Source organism: Pyrgilauda ruficollis, unplaced genomic scaffold (genome assembly GCF_017590135.1).
Source record: "Pyrgilauda ruficollis isolate IOZ18807 unplaced genomic scaffold, ASM1759013v1 scaffold31, whole genome shotgun sequence".
NCBI lineage: Eukaryota > Metazoa > Chordata > Aves > Passeriformes > Passeridae > Pyrgilauda > Pyrgilauda ruficollis.
This window is the reverse complement of record NW_024524489.1, coordinates 3,969,420-3,990,325: the sequence shown is the minus strand read 5'-3', so window position 1 is coordinate 3,990,325 and position 20,906 is coordinate 3,969,420. Positions and strand designations below refer to the sequence as shown.

The 20,906-nt window shown below is 43.3% G+C and overlaps 1 protein-coding gene across 2 annotated transcripts in view; it reads right to left on the bottom strand.

Moving 5' to 3' along the window:
* EFEMP1 (EGF containing fibulin extracellular matrix protein 1) overlaps positions 1-14,160 on the bottom strand; it is a 45,711-nt gene extending 31,551 nt beyond the window's left edge. Inside the window, exons 1-4 of one of the 2 annotated variants that reach the window (XM_041474103.1) lie at positions 13,822-14,160; positions 13,275-13,362; positions 10,301-10,349; positions 9,862-10,122 (exon numbers count right to left, since the gene is read on the bottom strand). In XM_041474103.1, coding sequence (XP_041330037.1) covers positions 9,862-10,122; positions 10,301-10,349; positions 13,275-13,355 — 391 coding nt within the window. In that variant the 5' untranslated portion in view covers positions 13,356-13,362; positions 13,822-14,160. Of the gene's footprint in view, positions 1-9,861; positions 10,123-10,300; positions 10,350-13,274; positions 13,363-13,478; positions 13,544-13,821 lie in introns of those variants that run through there. The other variant, XM_041474104.1, reaches the window with a different exon arrangement.
* Positions 14,161-20,906: the final 6,746 nt, after the last annotated feature.

Genomic DNA, 20,906 nt, shown 5'->3' with positions numbered 1-20,906 from the left:
TCTGAGTGTAACCAGAATGGAGAGAATGTTTTGATTTAAATACATAATGAAGCAACATTTTCGTAAAAATGTCTTGTCTAGAAATGGGGAATTTTCCTTTTTATAGGCATAGAGAGCCACAGTTTCTAAGAGAGGAATACTTTGCCTTGGAACACACACAAAAAAGTTTTTGCTTCTCCAAAATCATCCTTTTTCACATGCTGATTAATAGATTAAAATCTATTAATAGATTTTCTGGATTGTTTAAATAATGGTCAGTGTTTGCAATGGAGAAAATGGGTGGGTGTTTTTCCTTCACCCAAATTTTCCTGCACCCAACTTTTCCTGCACAAATGCTCTCAGGAGTGTAGTTCTAACTCTCTTCCAGCTAATTCAAGCTGGAAAGTTCTGCTGCTCCTGCAAACACTAAAAACCCAAGAGGTGCTCAGTGGTGTTAAGTCTATAATTTTTATCTGCTCGCAGTGCTTTCTGCTCCAGGGAAAAAGTGCTGGAAATATCAGCAATATCTTTGGGTATTGCAACCATTCCCAAATTATTTTCTACTCCAGTAACACATAAGGAGAGAGTGGGAAAGAAAATCTGTCTTGATGCTTCAAGTTAAGCCAGATAAGACTGAGGAAGGTCTGGATGCAGAGTACATACAGGCAGGATGATGTCAGAGAAGAACATATTTTTTCTTTCCCCTTGGGAAGTGGGAATGACTTTTGGATTCTGCACTCTTTCCTGATTTAGACTCCAACAACTTCTGGGAGGAATGAAGTCAGGTGTCATCCACAGCCCACAGGGGCAAAGCAGGGGTTGCTCCGAAGCCCTGCTTATTTCTGATGTGATTCTGTGCTCACTGCCCTGTGAAATACTCCTATATTCCTTATTTAACTCACCCCAGGCATGACACACAGGTCCTTGTTTTATCCAGTCCTTGTTTTATCATCTCCAAGTTCTGTGGAGAACTGGCTCCTGATAAGAAAGTCCCTTGAGAGCAAATTCATTTATGAAGAAAGTGCTTTAAAAACTACAGGCAAGTATTTGTTGCCTCTAAAAGTGTATTTAATTCTACCTACTCTGTATATCAGACACTCAAAATTCTCCCCAGAGTAAGTTTAGATAGGAGAGAGATTGTTTCTCCTGGTTTTTATTTTTATAAGATAGGTCATGTCAGCTAAAAATCACGCTTACATTTCTGCTCACTTTGCCAGGTTTGATTCCTTTGCTCTGTGTAAGATTGTTATTAAATGTTAACTTGTTGGCAACCTCTTTAAAACCACACAGAACATTGTTACCTGTCAAAAATTCTTGTATTTCCCAATTCTAAGTACTTCTGACAACACTAGGCAGTTACAGTATTGATAAGGATTTATTTCTAAATTTATAAAGCTAGAAGATATTCAGGAATCAGTTGTCCAAATTACTGCTTTTCTGGAATTATGGGGCTTTATATCCCATAGGATACCCTTTTTTTGGTTTTTTGGGTTTTTTTCTCTCCTTGAATTTCTTTAACTCTGGTGAATTTTAATTGAAATTGAAACCCAAACTTAACTCTTGGTATAAGCCCCAGTTTTGCACAGCAATCTACCTGGTGAGAGCTTGTCTCTGGGTTCCATCTGAGAGCGGGATTGGTTGGATTGCACGCATTCTGCCCAGTTACCTGGTCACAGGAATCCCACCTGTGCAGGCAGATGCACAAAAAATCCCTGGAACAAGCTCTGCTTGTCCCCAGGAATCTCCATGGAGCAGCTGTTCAGGCATGGGCTGAACATGCTCAAGTGCAGGGTCAGATTTACTTAAACCATCTCACACACCGGGTCACGCACCAGACCAGGAGTTTCCTTCTGGTTAAATCCAGCTCATAAAGGAAGGCTCAACAATATCTTCTCCTTCTCAGAGCTGATCAAAACAGGCTTAATTAATTAATGTCCACTCAAAGGCATGAATTTTTAAAAGCAGGAGTTAATAAAGCCAAATTGAGAGTTTCCCAAAGGAAACATCTCTTCCCAGGAGATAGACCTTCACACACTGACTCCTTTGTCTTTCCATTGAAGAATTTTCCTTTGGAGTTATTTATTTAAGCCATTCAGTAACAGCAACAGGCAAAGGGCTACTGAATATCTAATTTTAAAAATGCTTAATTAAGAGCTTGGGATATATTTTGCCAGGAAAGGTCTAATTCATTTCTGAGCCTCAAGAACTTTTTCTTAGCCCTGTAGCTTATAAAAGTGTGTGTAACAAATGTTTTCTTAGTCACTTTTTCAGCTTTGATCATATAATTATACCTAACAAAAATTAGACATTTCTCTGCTCTGCTTACAACAGGACCAACCTTTAACATGGTTTCAGATTAACAAATGAGACACAAATGGGACTGAGCATTAAAGTATTTTATAATAACTATATGTGTGTTAAAATAGTTCAGAGCTCTGTGATTTGCAAGTCCCTCTTGTATTTTTAGGAAAGTTAAAAGGTAGATGAAAGAAGGTACATGCAGCATTCCTCTGTATTTAGTATAGTTTTTTTTCAGGTTACATTTTGCTTTCCATTGAATTATGGCAAATAACTTTCCAAAACTGTTGCTATCTGGCTGGTGTGAAAACAAAATTTAGCAAATTAAAGATGAAACAGATATTTCTTTGTGAAATTTTGTACTTTTTACTCATGAACTTTATATGTCTGATTACCTGTCCCCTGTAGTCTTGTCATACAGAGAACAGAGATCTTACAAGTCTAGTTCAGATCTTCCAACCTTGTGGCTAGAAGCATCTAAACCCTTTGACAGGTATGTGGCAAAATTCCCTTTGATAAGAACCCTTCAGCCCAAGGGAGGCTTACATTTCACATGACTTATTCTAGACCATGCATAAATGATGATAGCCCAGAAAAAGGAGCTCAAAAGCATCACAGAGGGGAAGAAAAGAATAAATATTCTTGAAGTGTAATGAAAGGAGGTGGTCAAGCTCAGCTTACATTAATCCCAGTTAACACAGACACAGCACAAAGGGGTTGCCATGACAAAGTGCTGCACAAGAGAAGTTGACTACACCACAAAAAATGTGGAATGTTTAAGATGCAACCTGGTAGGTGAACTCAAAAATTACACTCTCCTTGTGGTTTCTACCAGACCAAAAATATCTCACTAGAAGGGAGTCCTGTAACACTCCCACTGGTTTTGACAGTAGGAAAATGGCAAAGCAGCAAGCCTAACCACCACTCTGAATGAATTCCTGCAGTGCTGGTGTGCTTGGCTGTAGGGCAGCAGATGGGATTCCCTTGCAAAGGACAGGGAGAGCAACACAGACATCCCTGGGTGGTGCAGGGAATCAAACAGGCCTCTGCTGCCTTTGCAGGAAGCTTTGTTCTTCCTGTAGGGCTGTTTTGGCACACAGAATCAGCAGCTATCATCTTCCCTGGCCAGAATGGGAAGGGAGATATCACTTGGAAAGAGAATAAAATGAGGAAAATACGTTTCAAATTTCAGCTCTTGAACTAGTTTTCCAGCTTCCTGAATCTGTGTCCCATCACTGGAGATGCTCAAGAAAGATATTGGACCTTTGAAAAATGTGTCTGTAATGCTGAGATCCTTCAGAAATGTTCTAACAAACGTGACTCAGTAACCCAGACTACAAGAGTGAAAATAAAACACAGGTAAGGGCACTTCTTTTATTCACTAATTAATCTGAAGTAGGAATCAGGTTTGAAAATGGAGGAAAAAAAGTGGTGGTTGAGAGAAAATCATCCTGAGCAAAAAACTGGGGAGAAAAGGAGCAGAGAATCTTTCTCAGGAGGCTGAGGAGTGACAGTGCAAGAGACTGGGAGGAAACAACTGCTCAGAGCAAGCACAATGAGAACATCCCAGTGGCAGTAGTGTCACTATAAAATTACCTGAGGCAGGCGTTAAAAGCTGCAGGGTGCTTTGGCCCTGGTGGGGGAAGTGCCTGTATCACTGTGACGCTGTGGAATATATTCCTTTGAGAGCAGGTTTTGGCACAGGGAGCACAGCCCGTGCTGCTCCAAGTCCTGTTTCGTGCCCTCTGGGTGCAGCAGGTGACAGCCCTCGCTCCTGGTGTGGTTTTCCTGACTTGTAGGATGCACAGATCTGAGTGTCTGCAACAGGTACAGGGGATTCCTCAACAGAGAAATAAGTGCTCTGAGCTGTTTAAAGGGGTGCCAAGTACTGTGGGATGCCAAGTCAGGACCAGGCATGAGCACATTCTTCCCCTTTGCTATCTGGTGTTATTCCTGATTGCATTGTGAAAAAGACCTCCGGCTTAGAGAGAGGAATCCTGAAGGAGGACAGATGGCTGGAGCTTGGACTTTCTTCAGGCCATGTGCCTTCTGAATCCATTTGCTGTGTTTTGTCTGTCAAAACATGAGCCTCCTCCGAGCTACTAAGGCAACAGGCTTTAAAATCAACAAATGCAGCCCACAAGGATGACAGCTGAGGTGACTACTGTGTGATCCCATTCTTCTGCTGCAAGAAGCCATGAGAACTGCTAATGAGTTTACTTAAACTTGAAGTCCAGTGCTTGCCTGCATAATCCCAATTCAGGAAGCTAAGGTAAATACAACTCGGGGAAGCTTGCTTGCCTCTAGCACACTTAGCACGATGAGCAAATGGGAGGAATCTTTAACTGCAACACACTGAGCGTATTCCTGCAGGGGTCAGGACAATGGGAAAGTAGTAACTAACTCAGGAAAGGAAAGGAAAGCAGCTGCTAGTATTTATGCTTGTGATGGATGTTCACAGTAAAATGGTCAGACAGAACAGAGAATATCTCTCCAAGGTCTTGACTTGACACCCACAGCTGTGCAAATAGCACAGATGGGAAGATGATTCAGAGTGGCCTGATTTCAAAAATGCCCAAAACCAGGCCCTCAGAACAAGATGGGCTTTTGTGAACGCCCCTGTGGACCCTCAGGGTTACTAAAGAGATGCTGCTTTGCAGCGGAATGCATCAGTTTCACAGATTAACAGCTTGAACAGTTGGTTTAGGATGGGCTGATGAAAGATGATCTATCTCTGCATGATGTATCCAAGTGTACACAGAATTAATTGAAGGCTGTGAACAAAGAGCTGTGAAAGTGTCAGCTTCTGACCTGCTGTGGATCCTCTTAGACCTGCAGAATTCCTATGGCTTGTCCCAGTAATGAGTATTGTAGTGGCACATTGAACCAGGTCAGTGTCTTAGAGTGGCTACAGCTGGCAACAAGTGTTCCCCATTCGCTGGAGTGCTGCACAAACACATGGCCTGAGGGAGCACTTGGAGCTACTGCCATCCTAAACCACCTAACCAGGCCTTATTTTTCCTGCCATTGGCTCTGTCCTCACCCTGTCCTCAAACTCAACAGGCCTAGTGCTGTTCACAGAATCACAAAATAGTTTGGGTTGGAAGGGGACCTTGAGGATCACCTTGTTGCACCCCTGCCATGGGCAGGGACACTTTCCACTGTCCCAGGTTGCTCCAAGCCCCATCCAACCTGGCCCTGGACACTTCCAGGGATAAGGCAGCCACAAGTAGCCTTGAAGCATTTTTAAAAGTACTCCTTACCTACAGGAAGGGGAAAAACTTGGGATGGTACAATATTTTACAAAAAGCTCTCAAAAACATTCCCATGGCTAAGGAACATCTATAGCTGTATTTTAGGTTGTGTGTGTCTTAGAAAATGGGTTGGGCCCATAGGAGCAGATCCCAGCTTCGTGCAGAGTCTCCAAAATCCCAGTCCATGCACTTCTGAAGTTCCCTGGCGTCTGGCCCTGAGGGCTGAGTGCTCGTTAGTGGTTGTGGCACATTAGTGGCACCCCTGGGGTGCATTTCAGGTTGAGTTTCAGCTGGGCTGGATGTGGCTGCACGTTCCAGGAGCTCTCAGGGAGGGGAATCAAAGCACAGTGAGTGGAGCTCATTAGGAGCTGCAGTGCCCCAGCCAAAATGCCAAGGAGGAGCCTCCTGCCAGGCTCTGCCAAGGGCAGCCAAGTGCACCTGCACTCACACACCTTTAATGTTCTTTGCATGCCAGCTGCACATCCCTGACATTTGTAAATATATATTATACAAAGTGATTTTTCTATGGAAAACATCATGAACTGCTCCCCCTTGTCCCTTCCTCTATAACAGGACAACAACAAAAAGGATTCTCCAGATGCAAAATTTAGCCTTGACTTATTCACAATTAACTTGAGTCAAAAGCATAGCTCGAGTATGATAAGTTACTTTGAAAAGTACCAAAAACAAAACAAAAAAAACCCTTAACCTTTACCAGCATAAGGATACCTCAAGTGATTTTGCAGGAGGAAGAATAACCACAGCACAGAAAACAAATTCGTTTTTTTCCTCTTTCCACAGAGGAGGATAAAAGCAACCAATGTCCACCAAGTCTGGACAGAACTCTGGAAAAATGTCTTTCTCCCACAGAAGCAAGCAGTGATCCCTTGTATTGCAATGTCTCCCTCCTGTACTCGACATTGCAGCAGCACAAAGGGTTATAAACAGGTTGGAGAAATATCAAAAGCTAATCTAGCTGAGGAGCAAAAATGTTTGCTTACTTTATTTCTTGCATTGCCAACATGATAGGAATTAAGGAAAATAAGTTCTTTTCCTTTCTCAAGTTTACAGGTTATTGGTACCTTTTTTGGTCCCTTTTTTCATTCAAATGTCATTAACATTCTAGGAGAAGTCAGTACTTTCTGCAAGGTACAAACCTTGCAGACTAGGTTTGACAAAATTGAATTAATTGGGTGATTTTCTTTTGAATTCAATAGGAGCAGACTCAAATCACAGAGAGCCTAACAACAAAGTAAAATAAAACTCAGGCCTGAGTGCAGGCACAGAGTGCAGCTATTCATTGTTTTTATGAGGAAAAAAATGCCTGGGAACCTGAGTTAACTCAGTAATTTGTTTCAAATTATTTCTTATTCAATTTTTTGCTCTTCCCTATTAGTGATACCCTCACAGGGACAGGGCTGAACATCCAAGTGGCTTCCTGAAAGTGTGACCAGGTGCCACATATGGGAATCTCCCTTAGGGACCAAATTTAGGAGAGACAGTGGAGTGGGAACTGCTTGGGATGGGGATGGAGGGGATTAGGCAAAGTCATAAACTCAGAATTTAAAGTTCAAGTGTTTATGTTGAAGCACAACTTCTTCCACAACAGAGACCTTTCTCCAGAACAACCTCCCTCATCCTTGCTTCAGTTTGGGGGTTCCTGGCATCACTGCTCATAAGGAGCATCTTAAGAATGTCCCAGGAAATGTTTGCTACCCCCACTTCTAACAGCAATGTGGTTCACATTCACACTAGAACATTTCTGCTCACTAGTAGTTATAAAAATATGTATCAGCACATCACTGGAGTGAAATCCACCAGGACCAGTGTCGTTTATGGGCATTTATTCCAAGCACAGGAACCACAGGAGTGTGCTTGGCCTGTCATTCCCACACTGCTCCATGCTTAAAAAGGGAGTGGACACTTGTGTTAAAACAGAAGGCCCCTCACACTGCAGCATGATGTCAGCAATTCAGCTCCTTGGAGCATGTTATTGTTTGAAACAGAGGTCTCCACACTTTCACATTGGTTATAAAATACTTAGTGCTGCTGGACTGGAAGGAAAATGTCATACATCTGCAAACAATTAGAAGGAGCTGGACTTCATATTTGATTTACTAAACAATAAAACAAGCTTAAGTGTGACTATATCTGTAAGTTACACTCCCTAGGAGCCTCGAGCAGTTATCATAGCAAAGTCTTTTAACCATAATTAAATAAATCCGCAGCGGGACCATTGCTGATCAAGATTATCTTTTATAAGATATTTTCAGCAGCGAAAAGCATGAAGATCATGAAGCTGAATGCATGCTTTAAGTGCTCCAAAACTCTTTTATCCTTCATTTCAAGCACACTGTCCACTACCCTTTTTCCAGCTGGAATGCATTCAATACATTTCAGCTTTTAAACACTAATATTTCCATGCTTTCTGCATTTAGATTGAAATGTTGGCATGAGGAAATGAGTAGCTTGATGCAGTCAAGCCCAAGATTTCACCACAGATTTTGTGCCTGCTGGTTAAAACTTCTGGTACTGTAACAACACTTGTTGTCATTATAAATTAACCAAAGATTTGGGAATTTAATAGAAACAATTAGTTGCAAGTTCCAGGAAGCAAGAGCATGGAGTAATAGTAATCTATCACCACCAATTTCTCCTCAACAAAACAGAAACCTTAACCAGTTGTCAGTCTCTCAGTTAAACCTAACCCTCGACCTTTGTTTGGAGCACAAACTATGGGTACTAAATGCTGTCAAACTGTCATACTGTATCCCAAATTTATACATCTAAAGCCAGCATAGCAAAAGGGATAGTCATGTTTTGACATTTTCTAGCATAACTTGCGTTTTTTATCAAAATAAAAATGTTATGTGCTGAAGTTGGAACAGTTTATTACAGTTCACCAGTGAAGAGTAGTGCCAGCAGCATCACCTGAAGGAGGGAGTACCAGGCCAAACCCAGCAGTTCTGCTCCTGGTTTTGCTGCTGCTTTGCCAAGTTAAACTAAGGAAAAAGCCAATTTTCCATTTAAGGAAAATTTTGATTTTCCCTTGATGACCCCCAGTGAACGCCCAGGGTTAAGGAGATCTGACCTTCTGTGGTAGGTTCTGTACTTGACATTCTTGAATCAGAGTGACAGAAATGTTGGACATGAGCAGATAAGCCAGAAATGCAACTCTGAGGCTTTGCCTACAAAAATAACTCCTCCAGCCTCCATGATGATTACTGTGGTCCAGAATGACAGGGAATTTACTTACTAGTGATAAATAATGTCCTGTGTACATGAATACCAGGGAGAAGGAAACTACCACTGTGTATTACAGCCTGCCCTGATTACAGTCCCTAAAGTACTATTTTATGTGATTATACTGCTACAGGCCACAAAGTGGAAAAGATGAACCACGGGGTCAAGTTTTGCCCTCTCCTTGCACGGGTGTCCCTCCAATGTGCTTGAAAAGCAAGTTTGTGAGCAAGGGCTAGAATATATTTCTATGAAAGAAAACAAAACAATGGCCAAAACATTTGTTACTTCAGCAAGTAGAAGAGTAAACTGTTTATATAAAATAATAAATGAAACAGTCTTAGTTTACAGAAGTGCTTGTGAGGCTGGTTCCTGAATGCATACAATTAACATTGCTAATGCCCTGAGAATTTTTGGCACTGTGTGTGGTGTATGTACACTCAGATGAAAGCTCTTCATTGCCATAGTTTCCAAGAGTGCCCAGGCCAGCACTGGAAGTAAACTGGCAGGGTCTGCCTAGGGCTACTTCCAGAGAGATCAGAAGAGCACAGGCTGTTCAGGAGTTGGTACTGCAGGAGGAATATTCCTTATCCACAATAAAAATACAGGACCCTTGTGCACTGCAGCCTGCTCTAAGCAAAAGTTCATCCTGTGGTTATTTTTTGTTCATTCAGCATTCACTTACTGAAAAATACAGAGTTCTGCAAACCTTTCCAAATTGCTTATGCCTTGTTGCATTGCCCACTCTTTTCAGAGCATTTTCTTTCCTAGACGTACTTAATACAACACAAAATGCTTCACTAGAGTAATTTTAAGACTTTTTTTAGGAGCTACAGACAATGGAATGAATTCAATTTTTTAGCCCAAAAGCAGATGGAACAGACTGTAAAAGTTGCAACAAACTTCACATTCTGATGCCTCGAACAACAACAGCGACATTTCTGTATTTTATTTTTGCATCTTTAAAGGTGTTAATGGAGCACCAGTCCCTTCCAGTCAGTGCAAGGGCTACAGGCTGTCATCCCCTGGCTCTGGGGTCACCCACACTGCAACTGCACCGGGAGCAGAACCGAGGCAGGCACCGGCTTACCTTGGCACACGTTGTGGTCACTTTGCTCATACCCAGCTGCACACTGGATTTGGTGGGTTGGGTTGGGAGGGGCGCGCTGGGGGTCGGCCGGGGTCCGGCGAATGACGCTGTTTCGACCACTTGTGGATTCAGCTGCTGCTTCTTCTCGCTCATTTACAATAATTTGCGCTGTTCTGGGTAGACAGAGGTATCCTCCATAGTGGTTAACACATTTCATCCCACCTTTACATGCATCTGGGACTATTTCACATTCATCAATATCTGTGGTTAGCAACAACACAAGTCATGCTTTTAACAGTCGAACCTTCTGCAACAGCCATTAACACAAAGAACACGACGAGACATGCACGCACACCTCCGTGTCCAAAACAGGGGTGTGCAGTGAGAATACTTAAAGAATACCAGTGACAAGTCTGTCTTTGAAAATTATTTACTGTACCTTTGCACCGTTGCCTAACAGGATCCCATTCATAGCCATCTGTGCATTGCTGTGGAGAAAAAAATATAATAATTTGGTTACTTGGGATTCTTTGTTTTGGAAAAACAGTCGAGTGTATTCAGTGAACTCAAAGTGTCACACAAAGGGAATGCAATACCTTGGTAGGCTAGAAAAATGGCAATTGGTACATCACTGCTGTGCAGGAACAGTAAGACTTGTGGATCCCTTCCCACAAGAATGCTCATAGAGCATTCCCATTTGGAATGCTCTATGAAACACAGAGAGCGCCTCCGTCTCGGGAAGTTCCCAAGATATTGTTTGCTGTGAGCAGACTGGGGAGCAAAGTGACAAAATCATTGCTTTCTCCTTCCCTTGTCCCAGTGTTATACCATCTCTCCTTGCTGAATCCTTGGATGATCTTTGGTGTGACCAAGCTGAACCAGAATGAAAATCACTTTATGAAAAGCAGCAAGTTTTTCTGAATTTGGATCTCATTCCCTGCCTTCCAACAGGTGAACCTCTTTCATATTCAGACTCTGTTTGCCAGAGGGACCAAGAGGACTCTGTGCCCCTGGATTTCATCCTCTCTCCCATTAGCACTCTAGCAATGGGGAAGGATCCCATGACAGCTGGAAATTCATTCACATGCTTTTTAATCATATGACTCCAGGAACTGCAGTCTAGGAAGGACAATTTATATTGTGAGACACACAATAAACGGTTAGAGTTTATAACAGCAGGACTACTTATTTATACAAGACTTTGCAGAATTCAAACAAGGCTATACTCAGCAGCTATTCATATCAATGCACACCAGCAAGTTCAGGAAAGATTTTAAATAGTCTGCTCTGCATCTTCATTATTTCTCTGCCCAAAAACATTAAATTATCCAGAGGGCAGTAATTTTAATCGCAGGTCACAGTTACAGAGACTGATTAACAAAGTATCATGGTGCTACCAACTGCAGCAGGAACATTTAAAATATGAAAATATCATTGCATCAACCAGACTGTGCTGTGTAGGTGCATCTTGGGCTGCTCAGGGTACTACTTTAATGGCCCCACACAAAAAAGGAATGGAGTTGACTAATGTAATTAGTCACAGTCAAGCAAGCTAAATCTTATTGCAACTCCTCTGCTGCTGAGGGACTTACAAGTGGCAAACTTGACTTTCTGATGCCAAGATCCACTTGTTGCAGGTCCTATCCTCAAGTTATTTTAAGGGACTTGTTACTGACGGACTCTGACTCAGCAGGAGGATTGAAAATATTTTCTTCTCTTGCAGGTGACACCAGTGATTTGTCAGATGTGGCAGCGAGCTGTAGCTTGGAAGGGTTTTTCTCCCCAAGGGGTAAGTGGACACTCTCTAAAGGATTGACTACATGCTGAGTTGACAACTCCAAAGTTACTGTAGCTATGAAAAGGCAAACCCAAAGGAAAACGGCTAATTCATGCATTTACTGAATCACCCAATTCCTGTTAATGCACAACAGAAGTACTGTCTGTTTAACTGCAAGGAGCCAAGTCCATCTATTACTGCAGCCAAAGGCTTTTACAATAGCAAAGGATTTGGCCCTCCATGGATACAATGTGTGCATGAGAAACAGTAGCATCCCAAGAGCAAAATCTCCCAAAGCTGGGTTTTTTTGTTTCATTTTACAGGATCAGCATTTAACCATCAGTGAAGCACCTAAGGGCTAAGACCTCCTTGAAAATGGAGCATAGGTGCCCAAGTCACATAGGCTTACTAGAAATGTTCAGTTGGCATAAACAGAATTATGTGAAATGCTGCATAATTAAACCTCCCCTCTATAATAACTGTGGGAAAGGAGGAGGGTGGGATCCCTGTTTTTAGTCCAGATTTTCAAAAGGTACTTAACATCTTCAGTTTCCACTACAAACAGGGACTTTAAAACAAAAGTAAATCACAGAAGCCTCTAAATAAAACTACTCCCAGCCTTCAAAACCCTAATGCTTCTAAAGCCCAGTGTTAAAGTATTTTATTACTGACTTCCTGATGCTCACTTGAGGCTTCTTTAAGCCCTGACTTCTACAAGAAGGTCCAACTCTGCAATATTTACTTGCTTGAGCCATCCCACTGACTTCAGTGGGATTACTTGTATAAGACACAATCCTGGGCTTTGGCTGTGGTTCTCTAACTTTTTGCATGTGTGCAGAATTTTCTGCTTGTGTGGCATTGGGCTGATGTGTGTGCACATATCCAGAGGTCCACCCATATGAAGCAAGTTGCAGGGATTACAGCTGTAATCAGATGTGAAAATGTGGGTTTTTCCCCAGCCCAAGCTGGGGTAATTGCCACTCCTTCCATGACATGCATTATGCAAGCCAAGCACTGAACACAAGCAGATTGAAAAGAAAAAGCCTGACAAAAAGACCTTTAAATCTCTTAGCCTGCCACTTGGCTGCAAGCAGAACCTATTCCCAGTATTCTTGAACAATTTTATCAAGCCATGCAAAACCACTGCTCAAAACCAGCTCAGAAAAGAACAGTCCCATGATCACGCCGGGATTCAGATGCTTCATTAAAAGCCCCAAATTTGGAAGGACTTACATTTTGTTAAAAACAGCTTGAAACATCCATAAGAAAACACAAAAGAATGTTTGACCTAATTATCTGTCAAATTCCATATATTTCAAATGAAGGTCCCAGGACCCTGCCTTTATGAAAATGGATTAAAAAAATATTAAAAACCTCCTAATTTTGTTCAGTCCCTCAAACCGAGTACACAGATAAACTTTTCCAAACAAGCAATTGTAATGCATTTTGCTCAGTCTTGTCATCTTGAACTTTTAAACACTGAGTGCAGGAACAGCTTATTTTATGGTTAATATTCGAACTCAGCGACCTCTGTAGCACATGCTACACATTGGCAAGAAATTCGGTTTTTCTTAAGGGTCACTTAGCAAAGAATCCCCGCAAAGCAATAATTATCTCCAAGTCTATTAAACCTTACCGTGTACGTTATGGTTTCCTCAGTTTCCTGCGAACGTACTGTAATAAGAACGAACGCAGCCAAGAACATAGCTGTCAACATCGTGAACCTTGAAAGAAAGGAAAAACAAATCAAGCAGGAATGCTTTTAGCGCTCTCCTTTGCTGGAGGAGGCTGCAGCCCCCCTGGGACCGGCTCCTGCCGGGGGAGCCCACCCAGCCCCTACCTGGGAGAGGCGGCCCGGCGCTGCCCGCTCGCTCCCGCAAGGAGAGGGTGAGGCTTGGCCGTGCTTCCCAGCCCGGGGATTTTATCCAGCTGGGAGAGAGGGGCGGAAATAACCAGTCAATGGAGTTTAAAACTCCCCAGCGCTCACCGGGAGCAGCGCCGGACAAGGCGCGGGCAGCGGCACTGCCCGATCGCCGCACGCTTTGGGGCGGAAAAGTAATTTTTCGGTCAAAGCAAGGCATGGGGGACACCCCCCACCTGCCGGGCTCTGCCAGGGACCCGCTCGGGCAGAGCCGTGCGCGGGGGGCGGCGGGCACGGAGCCGCCCGCGGTGCCCGCTCCTACCTGCGGGACCGGGCGAGCGCCGGTCTCTGCTCCCGTCCCGCGCCTCCGCTGCGCTGCCGGCGGCCGCTCGCTCCCCTTGCCCCGCTGCCGGTGCGGTGCCGGCGGCCGCTCGTTCCCTTTCCCCCGGTGCCTGTGCGGTGCCGGCGCGGTGCCGGCGGCCGCTCGTTCCGTTTCCCGCGGTGTCGGTGCGGTGCCGGCGGCCGCTCGCTATCCTTCTTCCCGGTGCCGTGCGGCGCCGGGGGCCGGCGGTGCCCGTTCTCCCGCTGCCGTCAGCCGCTGTCTGCCCGTGCCCGGCGGCCGGCGTTCGCCCGCCGCTGTCGGTGCGTGCCCGGTGCCGGCCCCGGGCTAAATAGAACGGGCGCCTGTCCCGCCGGCGCCGCGCGCGCCCCCTGCCGGCCCCGCGGGAGCGCGCGGGGCAGGTGCGGCCCCGCCGCCATGTTGGGGCCGTGAGGGCAGCCCCGGGCAGGGGCGGCGGGAGCCGTGAGGGGAGGGCGGCCGCAGCCCCGGGAGCCGTGAGGGGAGGGCGGCCGCAGCCCGGGAGCCGTGAGGGGAGGGCGGCCGCAGCCCCGGGAGCCGTGAGGGGAGGGCGGCCGCAGCCCCGGGAGCCGCTCCCTCACGCCCGTCGGGTGCCCCAGCCCCGCGGCGGCGGTGTCCCGGTTGGGATCTTCGAGGAAGAGCAGCACGGCCATCGTTTTGGCGTCTGTCGTGAGTCATGCGACTGTAGAATCCTTAATGTTGGGGAAAAAGGGCTTTGAGACTATCGAGTCCATCGCTACCGTGTTCTCAATTACAACCGTAAGCAGATGTGGAAATGAGAATGGAAAACTGGGTTTTTCCCCAGTCCAAGCTTGTTTAATTTCCTCTCCTTCCATGACATACATTATGTAAGCCAAACACTGAACACAAGCAGATTCTAAAAGAAAATAAACTCCCAAGAAGGCCTTTAGATCTCTTGCCCTTCACTTGGTTGCAAACAGAACTTCCAATATTCTTGCCCTCACGTCCCACATCCACGCATTTTTGGACGTTTCCCTGGGTGGTGATTCCACCACTGCTTTGGGTAGTCCCTTTCAGTGCTTTGCAACTCCTTCCTTGAATTTTTTTTCGGTAATATCTGATCTAAATGTCCCATGGAAATTTAAAATAGCAGGACTATTGATGTGTTGTGGCTGTTCAAAAGTCAGTAGTTAAAAGCCGTGAGGAGCCCTCCACAGGGCAATGCCTGTTCCTCAGACACCACCTAAGTTCAGCAATCATCACTTCTAAAAACCTTCCCAGGCTATGAAATGCTGTTATTTCCCCACCCAGGGGGAAAGCTCACGAACAGAAAGAAGGATGAGGAGGTTTTGCAGGGGTTTAGAAGCTTTGGTGGGTTTGGGTGAGGAGAAGGTGTCCAGGAACCTGTTCACTGGATCTTTATTTAATTCCCCAGTTTTGCTTCTGGGGGACACAGTAGAGCAGCTCTGTTCTGTTCCTGTAGTTCAACAAGAGGTCTTTAGTTTTGAAATAAGTTTTTGCCTCCTTAATGTAGACCTTGAAGGGCCTGGAGAACTAGAAATCTGAAAAAAATGTCTTACTATGCTGCAGACCTCTGACACTGCTGGCCTAGAGAATGGCTTTCCTATACAACCCCATAATTCTTAACATTAAATTATAGTTGATCTTACATAAAGCATGAGTTCTTTTTTGGACAGCCATACAGTGCTCATTAATTTTGTCTCTGAATCAAATCACTTCTTATCTGTTCTAGAATCAGCAAGCTGGTAGTTTTAGAATACTTGTAGCTGTAACCATATGTTGCCTATCTTTTATTTTTTAGGTGAGAGAAGGTAGGATTTTCTCTCCCTCTTTGCATTTTCTGTGCTTACAGATAAGTGGGACTCCTGAAAATGTACTTGCAATCCACACACCTCACTGGTAAATAAAGAACAGAAGCAACAACATGGTGTAATGAAGAAAATCTAAGTTGACTACATGATAGGACATTTTGCATGTACTTTTGTATGCATATTAATTTCATATTTAACAGGCTGTCTTTTGATATGTGTTCTCCTGCTCCAAAATGATTCCTTTAAAGCCTACATTCCATTATTTAGGAATACAGCTTCCCAGTGTTAGATTGACTCGGAGTTGTTCGCTTCTGTTGGTGTAAATTGGATTCCTGTTTGTGATGTGGTCCCTCATGTATTTCAAACTTTACTGTTTCTTGCTTATAGAAAGAAATGCAGAAAGAATAGAAGAATAGAAAGGTGTTTCTAATAATCTAATGAATGCAAAATAACATCATAATTGCTTTTATCTACTTGGCAACACTACTTAGTGACTATTGAATTGCCATTTGAATTGTGGCATTGTCATCCATGCCACGCAAGGAGAACAAAATTTAAGTTGTTGGTTCTGGATTAAGTAAAAATTTTAAAATTCTTGCCTTAAGCTACCACATAGGAAAAGACTGCCTGTTTTACAGGACTGCAGTTGGTTTTTTTCCCCCTGTAAAGATGTTCTGCAAAGCAGAGAAGAGCAGGAACACTGTTTTGGAGTGTGTCTGAGCACTGGCTGAGCAGGGACCCCTTCCCTTGGCTTCAGCCAGCGCTACACATTTACTGAAATGCCTCGTGCTGCCAAGGATGGTTGTCAGTCCTTTAAATGGAGGTAGGAGACTCAGTCCATGATTTGGTAGTTCAGATATTCCCTGCTGAGACAACTGGAAGCTTGCCTGGTGTGGGAGAGCAGAACTTAAACGCTTGGAAATGCTGATGGGAGTGTGAGGTATGTGAACGAGCTGAAGGACAACTTATTTACATATCTGGGGTGTCTGAAGATGTCCCTGTGGTCAAACCATCCCTCCTTCCATGCTGACCATGAGCAGCTTGGCACTGCTGAGGCCAACCCCTACAACAATTGGAGAAGCCCTGTCAGGCTGGTCCCTAATTTTTCTATTTTTCCTTACTTTTGGCTCCTTCTGAAAATTGTGCACTCTATTCCCTACAGTTTTAGTGAACTCTTTGCCACATCTCAGTTTTTGCTTTCTTTAAACCCCACAGTTTTCATAAATTCTTCAGCTCAAATGTGTTTACAACTTCAGTGTTCACATTTTTTCTTCCTGGCAGGATGTGTTGCCACCCCCCATTGTCCTCAAAAACCCAAGGATAGGTAGGCTGAAGGAAGACTGTGTGTGGTTAAAATGTCACTGCACTCCCAACTAATTCTGGCTGCTAGAATTGTCCCTGGGGGCAGCAGACAGCTGGACATAATTTAGAGCAGGCTGAGATTGATACTAGAGGCTAACCCAAAAAGGAGGAAAACAAAATTACAGTTTAATCTCTTCTACTCCCAGATCTGACCCCCTTTTCCTGTTTCAAACATCACTCCCTAGGACAGAAAATGAAGCACATGGAGAATTTAAGCAACTCGTGTTTGTCAGCTCGGGGGACCATCGGTGCCAATTTAAGGTGGTTTCTGTCCCTGACTGTGTCACATTGAGTAACCCTGGAGGTGTCTAAACTCAGAGCTGGAATGGTGGAGATGCTATTTTCATGTTGGACTCACAGGAATTTCAGAACATAAATTATTTTGATAACATGGCAGGCTGCCTTTCTGCCACGCTGCCTGCAAATGTCAAATTTTTTTTCCATGTTTCAACTTGGAAGTGACATAATGTTGGTGAAGGATAAACTGTGAAGAATTAGGTGTCTGATTTTTTATTGCCGATTAAACATGACAAATGTTAAACTTTTATTTGAGGTAATATTTTACAAGTTTATTTATCTTCAAGGGAGGTATCCTGAGTATATTGTATGTGCCATGAAGTGTTACTGAACTCTAAACTTGATTTGAAAGAAGGTCTGTGTCAGGAAATTACTCTCACTTTTCATAGAAAGGTGACATGGAGGTAAAAATTCACCATATCAGTTTCTTATCACAGGTGTTGAAATGACAAAAAATTAATAAGGACCAAAATGTCAGTAGCAAGGGACAGAAAACAAATTCTCTCCTTCTGCTTAATCCTCCCATTCAATCTAAACATATATTTATTGCTGTTCTTTGTTTATTGCTTTGCAGTAGAGTTCATAGGTGACAGATGATGCAAACACAGAATTAGAGAAAACTGACAAAGAAAGGATATGAGAGCTGGATTAGAAAAATCTAGTAGTAGAATTTCAGCCTTTATTTTCTTCAAGTTATTTCCTGTATGAGAGATCTTGCATGAGTTTTTTTTTTTGCTGAGGCCTCTGGCTAGCTTGGGCAAACCGGTGCTTTCATTTTTAAATGTCTAACAATGCTCTGAGGATATGAAAGTATAATGTTGTTGCCATTTTTTATTTTGATTTTTGCTAAAGATCAAGCTTGTGGTCTGCATACAATTTGTCAAGCATGCAATTTGCTTGTCTGCTGCATTTTATGGGGATGTGATCCTGTGTTTTGTGTGTTTATGTGGACTCCAGCAGAAATCTGGATGCCCAGATAAGGTGGTGACTATTCCCACTGGAGTCCTTTGTCAGTAAAAAAAAAACATGAGGGAGAGAGTGAGTGAGTGGGAAAGGCATTTCCCAGAGGTTGTCCATCTTTTCTGTTGGGGCAATTGTGCAGCCCTAATAAACTGGGAATTGAAGGGCTTTGGAAAGATGAGTGATTTGCAGATGCAGCTGAAAACAACACAAGAAATGAGGGGGTGATGGTGTGTGGGAAGGATGAGCCCATTTCATTTTCCATGTGTGGTTCATCACTTCTTGCATCTCAGGGAATGAGGATTTTCCAGGACTGCAAATCTCTCCTGGTGATATGGTTAGTGGGTGTTTTCTCAGTGTTTTCAAGGCTGTAACTTTGAGGTCTGTCTTACACAAGTTTACTGACGACCCCAGAATATCTGTTTTTATGGGTTAACCATACAGGTAAAGACTCTTCGATGTGGTAAGAATTTCAGATATGGCAAATCGGGGCTGTAGCTTAAATTGCACTGTGACAATCTGCAGTTTAAATATTCCTCCTCTCTTTAGCTTGTATTTCTGACTTCTTCCATTTTTATACTGTGCATTTTTAACTCTTTTCCATTCTGTAGCAGTAATTTTCTTTTTATTTTTTTTTGTCTTTCTCATGCCAGATAAGAGAAACAGCATTCATCAGTGTCAATGTATGGTTTTTGTAGCACTGGAGTTCTCATTCCTTCTCCTTCCTTCTCCTTTTTCTTCTGGAAAACCAGCATTGCTGTGCATAGGAGTTGAAGTCTGATGCTGTACTAGGTTTCAATCAATTTGGTTAAAATGAGAACTTTTACCCAGAAATATAACCCAGCTGAGGAGCAGACAGCCTTTCTGATATTCAAAATCCTAGCTTGAATATATACTGTTGTTCTGATTAAACTGTGTCAGTGCAGTTCCTTGCTCTGGCTAAGAGGCAACATAGAAATGCCAGAATTCAAATCCAGCATCACCCAGAATTTGCTGGACACAGCTTTCAACTCTAGCTTTGGCTTTCTGTGAAGCTTTGTGCAAATCATTTAATCTATTTCTTGGTATACTCTCTCTGAAATGAGGAAAAGATGTGACTCTTGCCCATGAGAGTGGGGTGGGTGCATTCACTTACCTCTCTGGGATTTCCAAAAACAGTTGATTGTCTTGGATGCTCAGATCCCATTCCAAGTCCAGGAGTTTGGATGCTTGTCTGTGAGGCTGCCTTCAGGCCTGCTGTGGGCATCTCAGCAACCCCTCAGCTGAAAGGAGAATCGGGCAGAACTCATTTACTGCAACATTCATGGGTGTGGATAAATAAAAACTGTGCCCTCTCTTCATCCTCCCTCCATGTAGGAAATCCATTTCCCTTCCTCTCTCAGTTCTGAGAAGGGTGTGTGTTGATATGAATGGAATACCTTTGTGTGACCAGCATGGATTTCTGACTGGCAGCTCAAATCCATCAGCTTGTTCAAGCCCTAGTTTTCATTTTTTGCAATTTCCCAGCATTGTATTTAGCTCCAGATTTTGGGAATTAATTTGAATAATTTAAACTTTCTTAAGAGGATTTAGAGTATTCCTGATGGTCAGAAAGTGCCAAAGACCTTCAAGGCATACATTCATGTTTGAAACCCTTAACCCAAAGCTTTCTGCAGAGCCTCGTGGCCTAAACCCGAGTGTGACAGTGCTGTGATCTTTCAGCACAACCAAACTGATACCTCTCAGAAAAGCTGTGGTGAAGAAGAGCCTTAGAGGAACTGATTTGTGAGGCAGAGCTCTTGCTAAGGACCATTTTACTTTTTACAATTCAGGAATATCAGGATCAGTAGATATATTAACAATAATTTGGTTCCATAAGCATCTTCTGAACTTTCTGAATTTTCCTTTCTTTCTTTTGAGAAAAAAAGTTAGTAATAGGGGAAGAGCAGGAACATTTCTTGTTTATATTGTGTGGGGGTGAACTTGGCAAACAACCTGCCTAGTTAACTTATTAATTATTGTCCAGAGACACAACTTTTCTGCTCAATATCTGCACGTTAATACTATAGAATGTATATCAGAGTATTTGAATTCCCTGGAATATTAAGCTTAATGCTTGTCTTTAAGCTGTCATACAGAAAGCAGAATCCAAATACCAGAGGGGATTTTCCTCTCTATGAGATGGATGGAGTTATCCCCTCACCCCTCTTTGCAGATACCTGTGGTTGAAAGGGATCAAAATTCTGGAAAAGGCTAGAAGATGATACCACGAAAAGCTGGCACAGAAATGCCCATAACCCTGTATGCTCCCAAAATATGCTCTGTAGGAGTTGAACCACATCAGAGAAAAATTCAGTTTTGGGAGTGAGGCAGTGGCAACACCACATCTCCAAGTCACTGAGGTGGAGAGGCTGCAGAATAGCCCCAACATGTCATTTGTGTCATAGCCTAACACGCCACTTACTGTATATTCATTTTAAGTCACGTGTAACACAGGGATTCTTCTTTTAATTAATCAGTTCAAGTTCTCATTCTCTCGAAGCCCAAAGCCCTGGCAAATTAATTCCTGCTCATTCACCCATTACTGTGCTTGAACTGTTGTAATTTAGAAGCGATAAAGGCCCAAAATAACCTGATGCATACAAAAAAACCCCAATC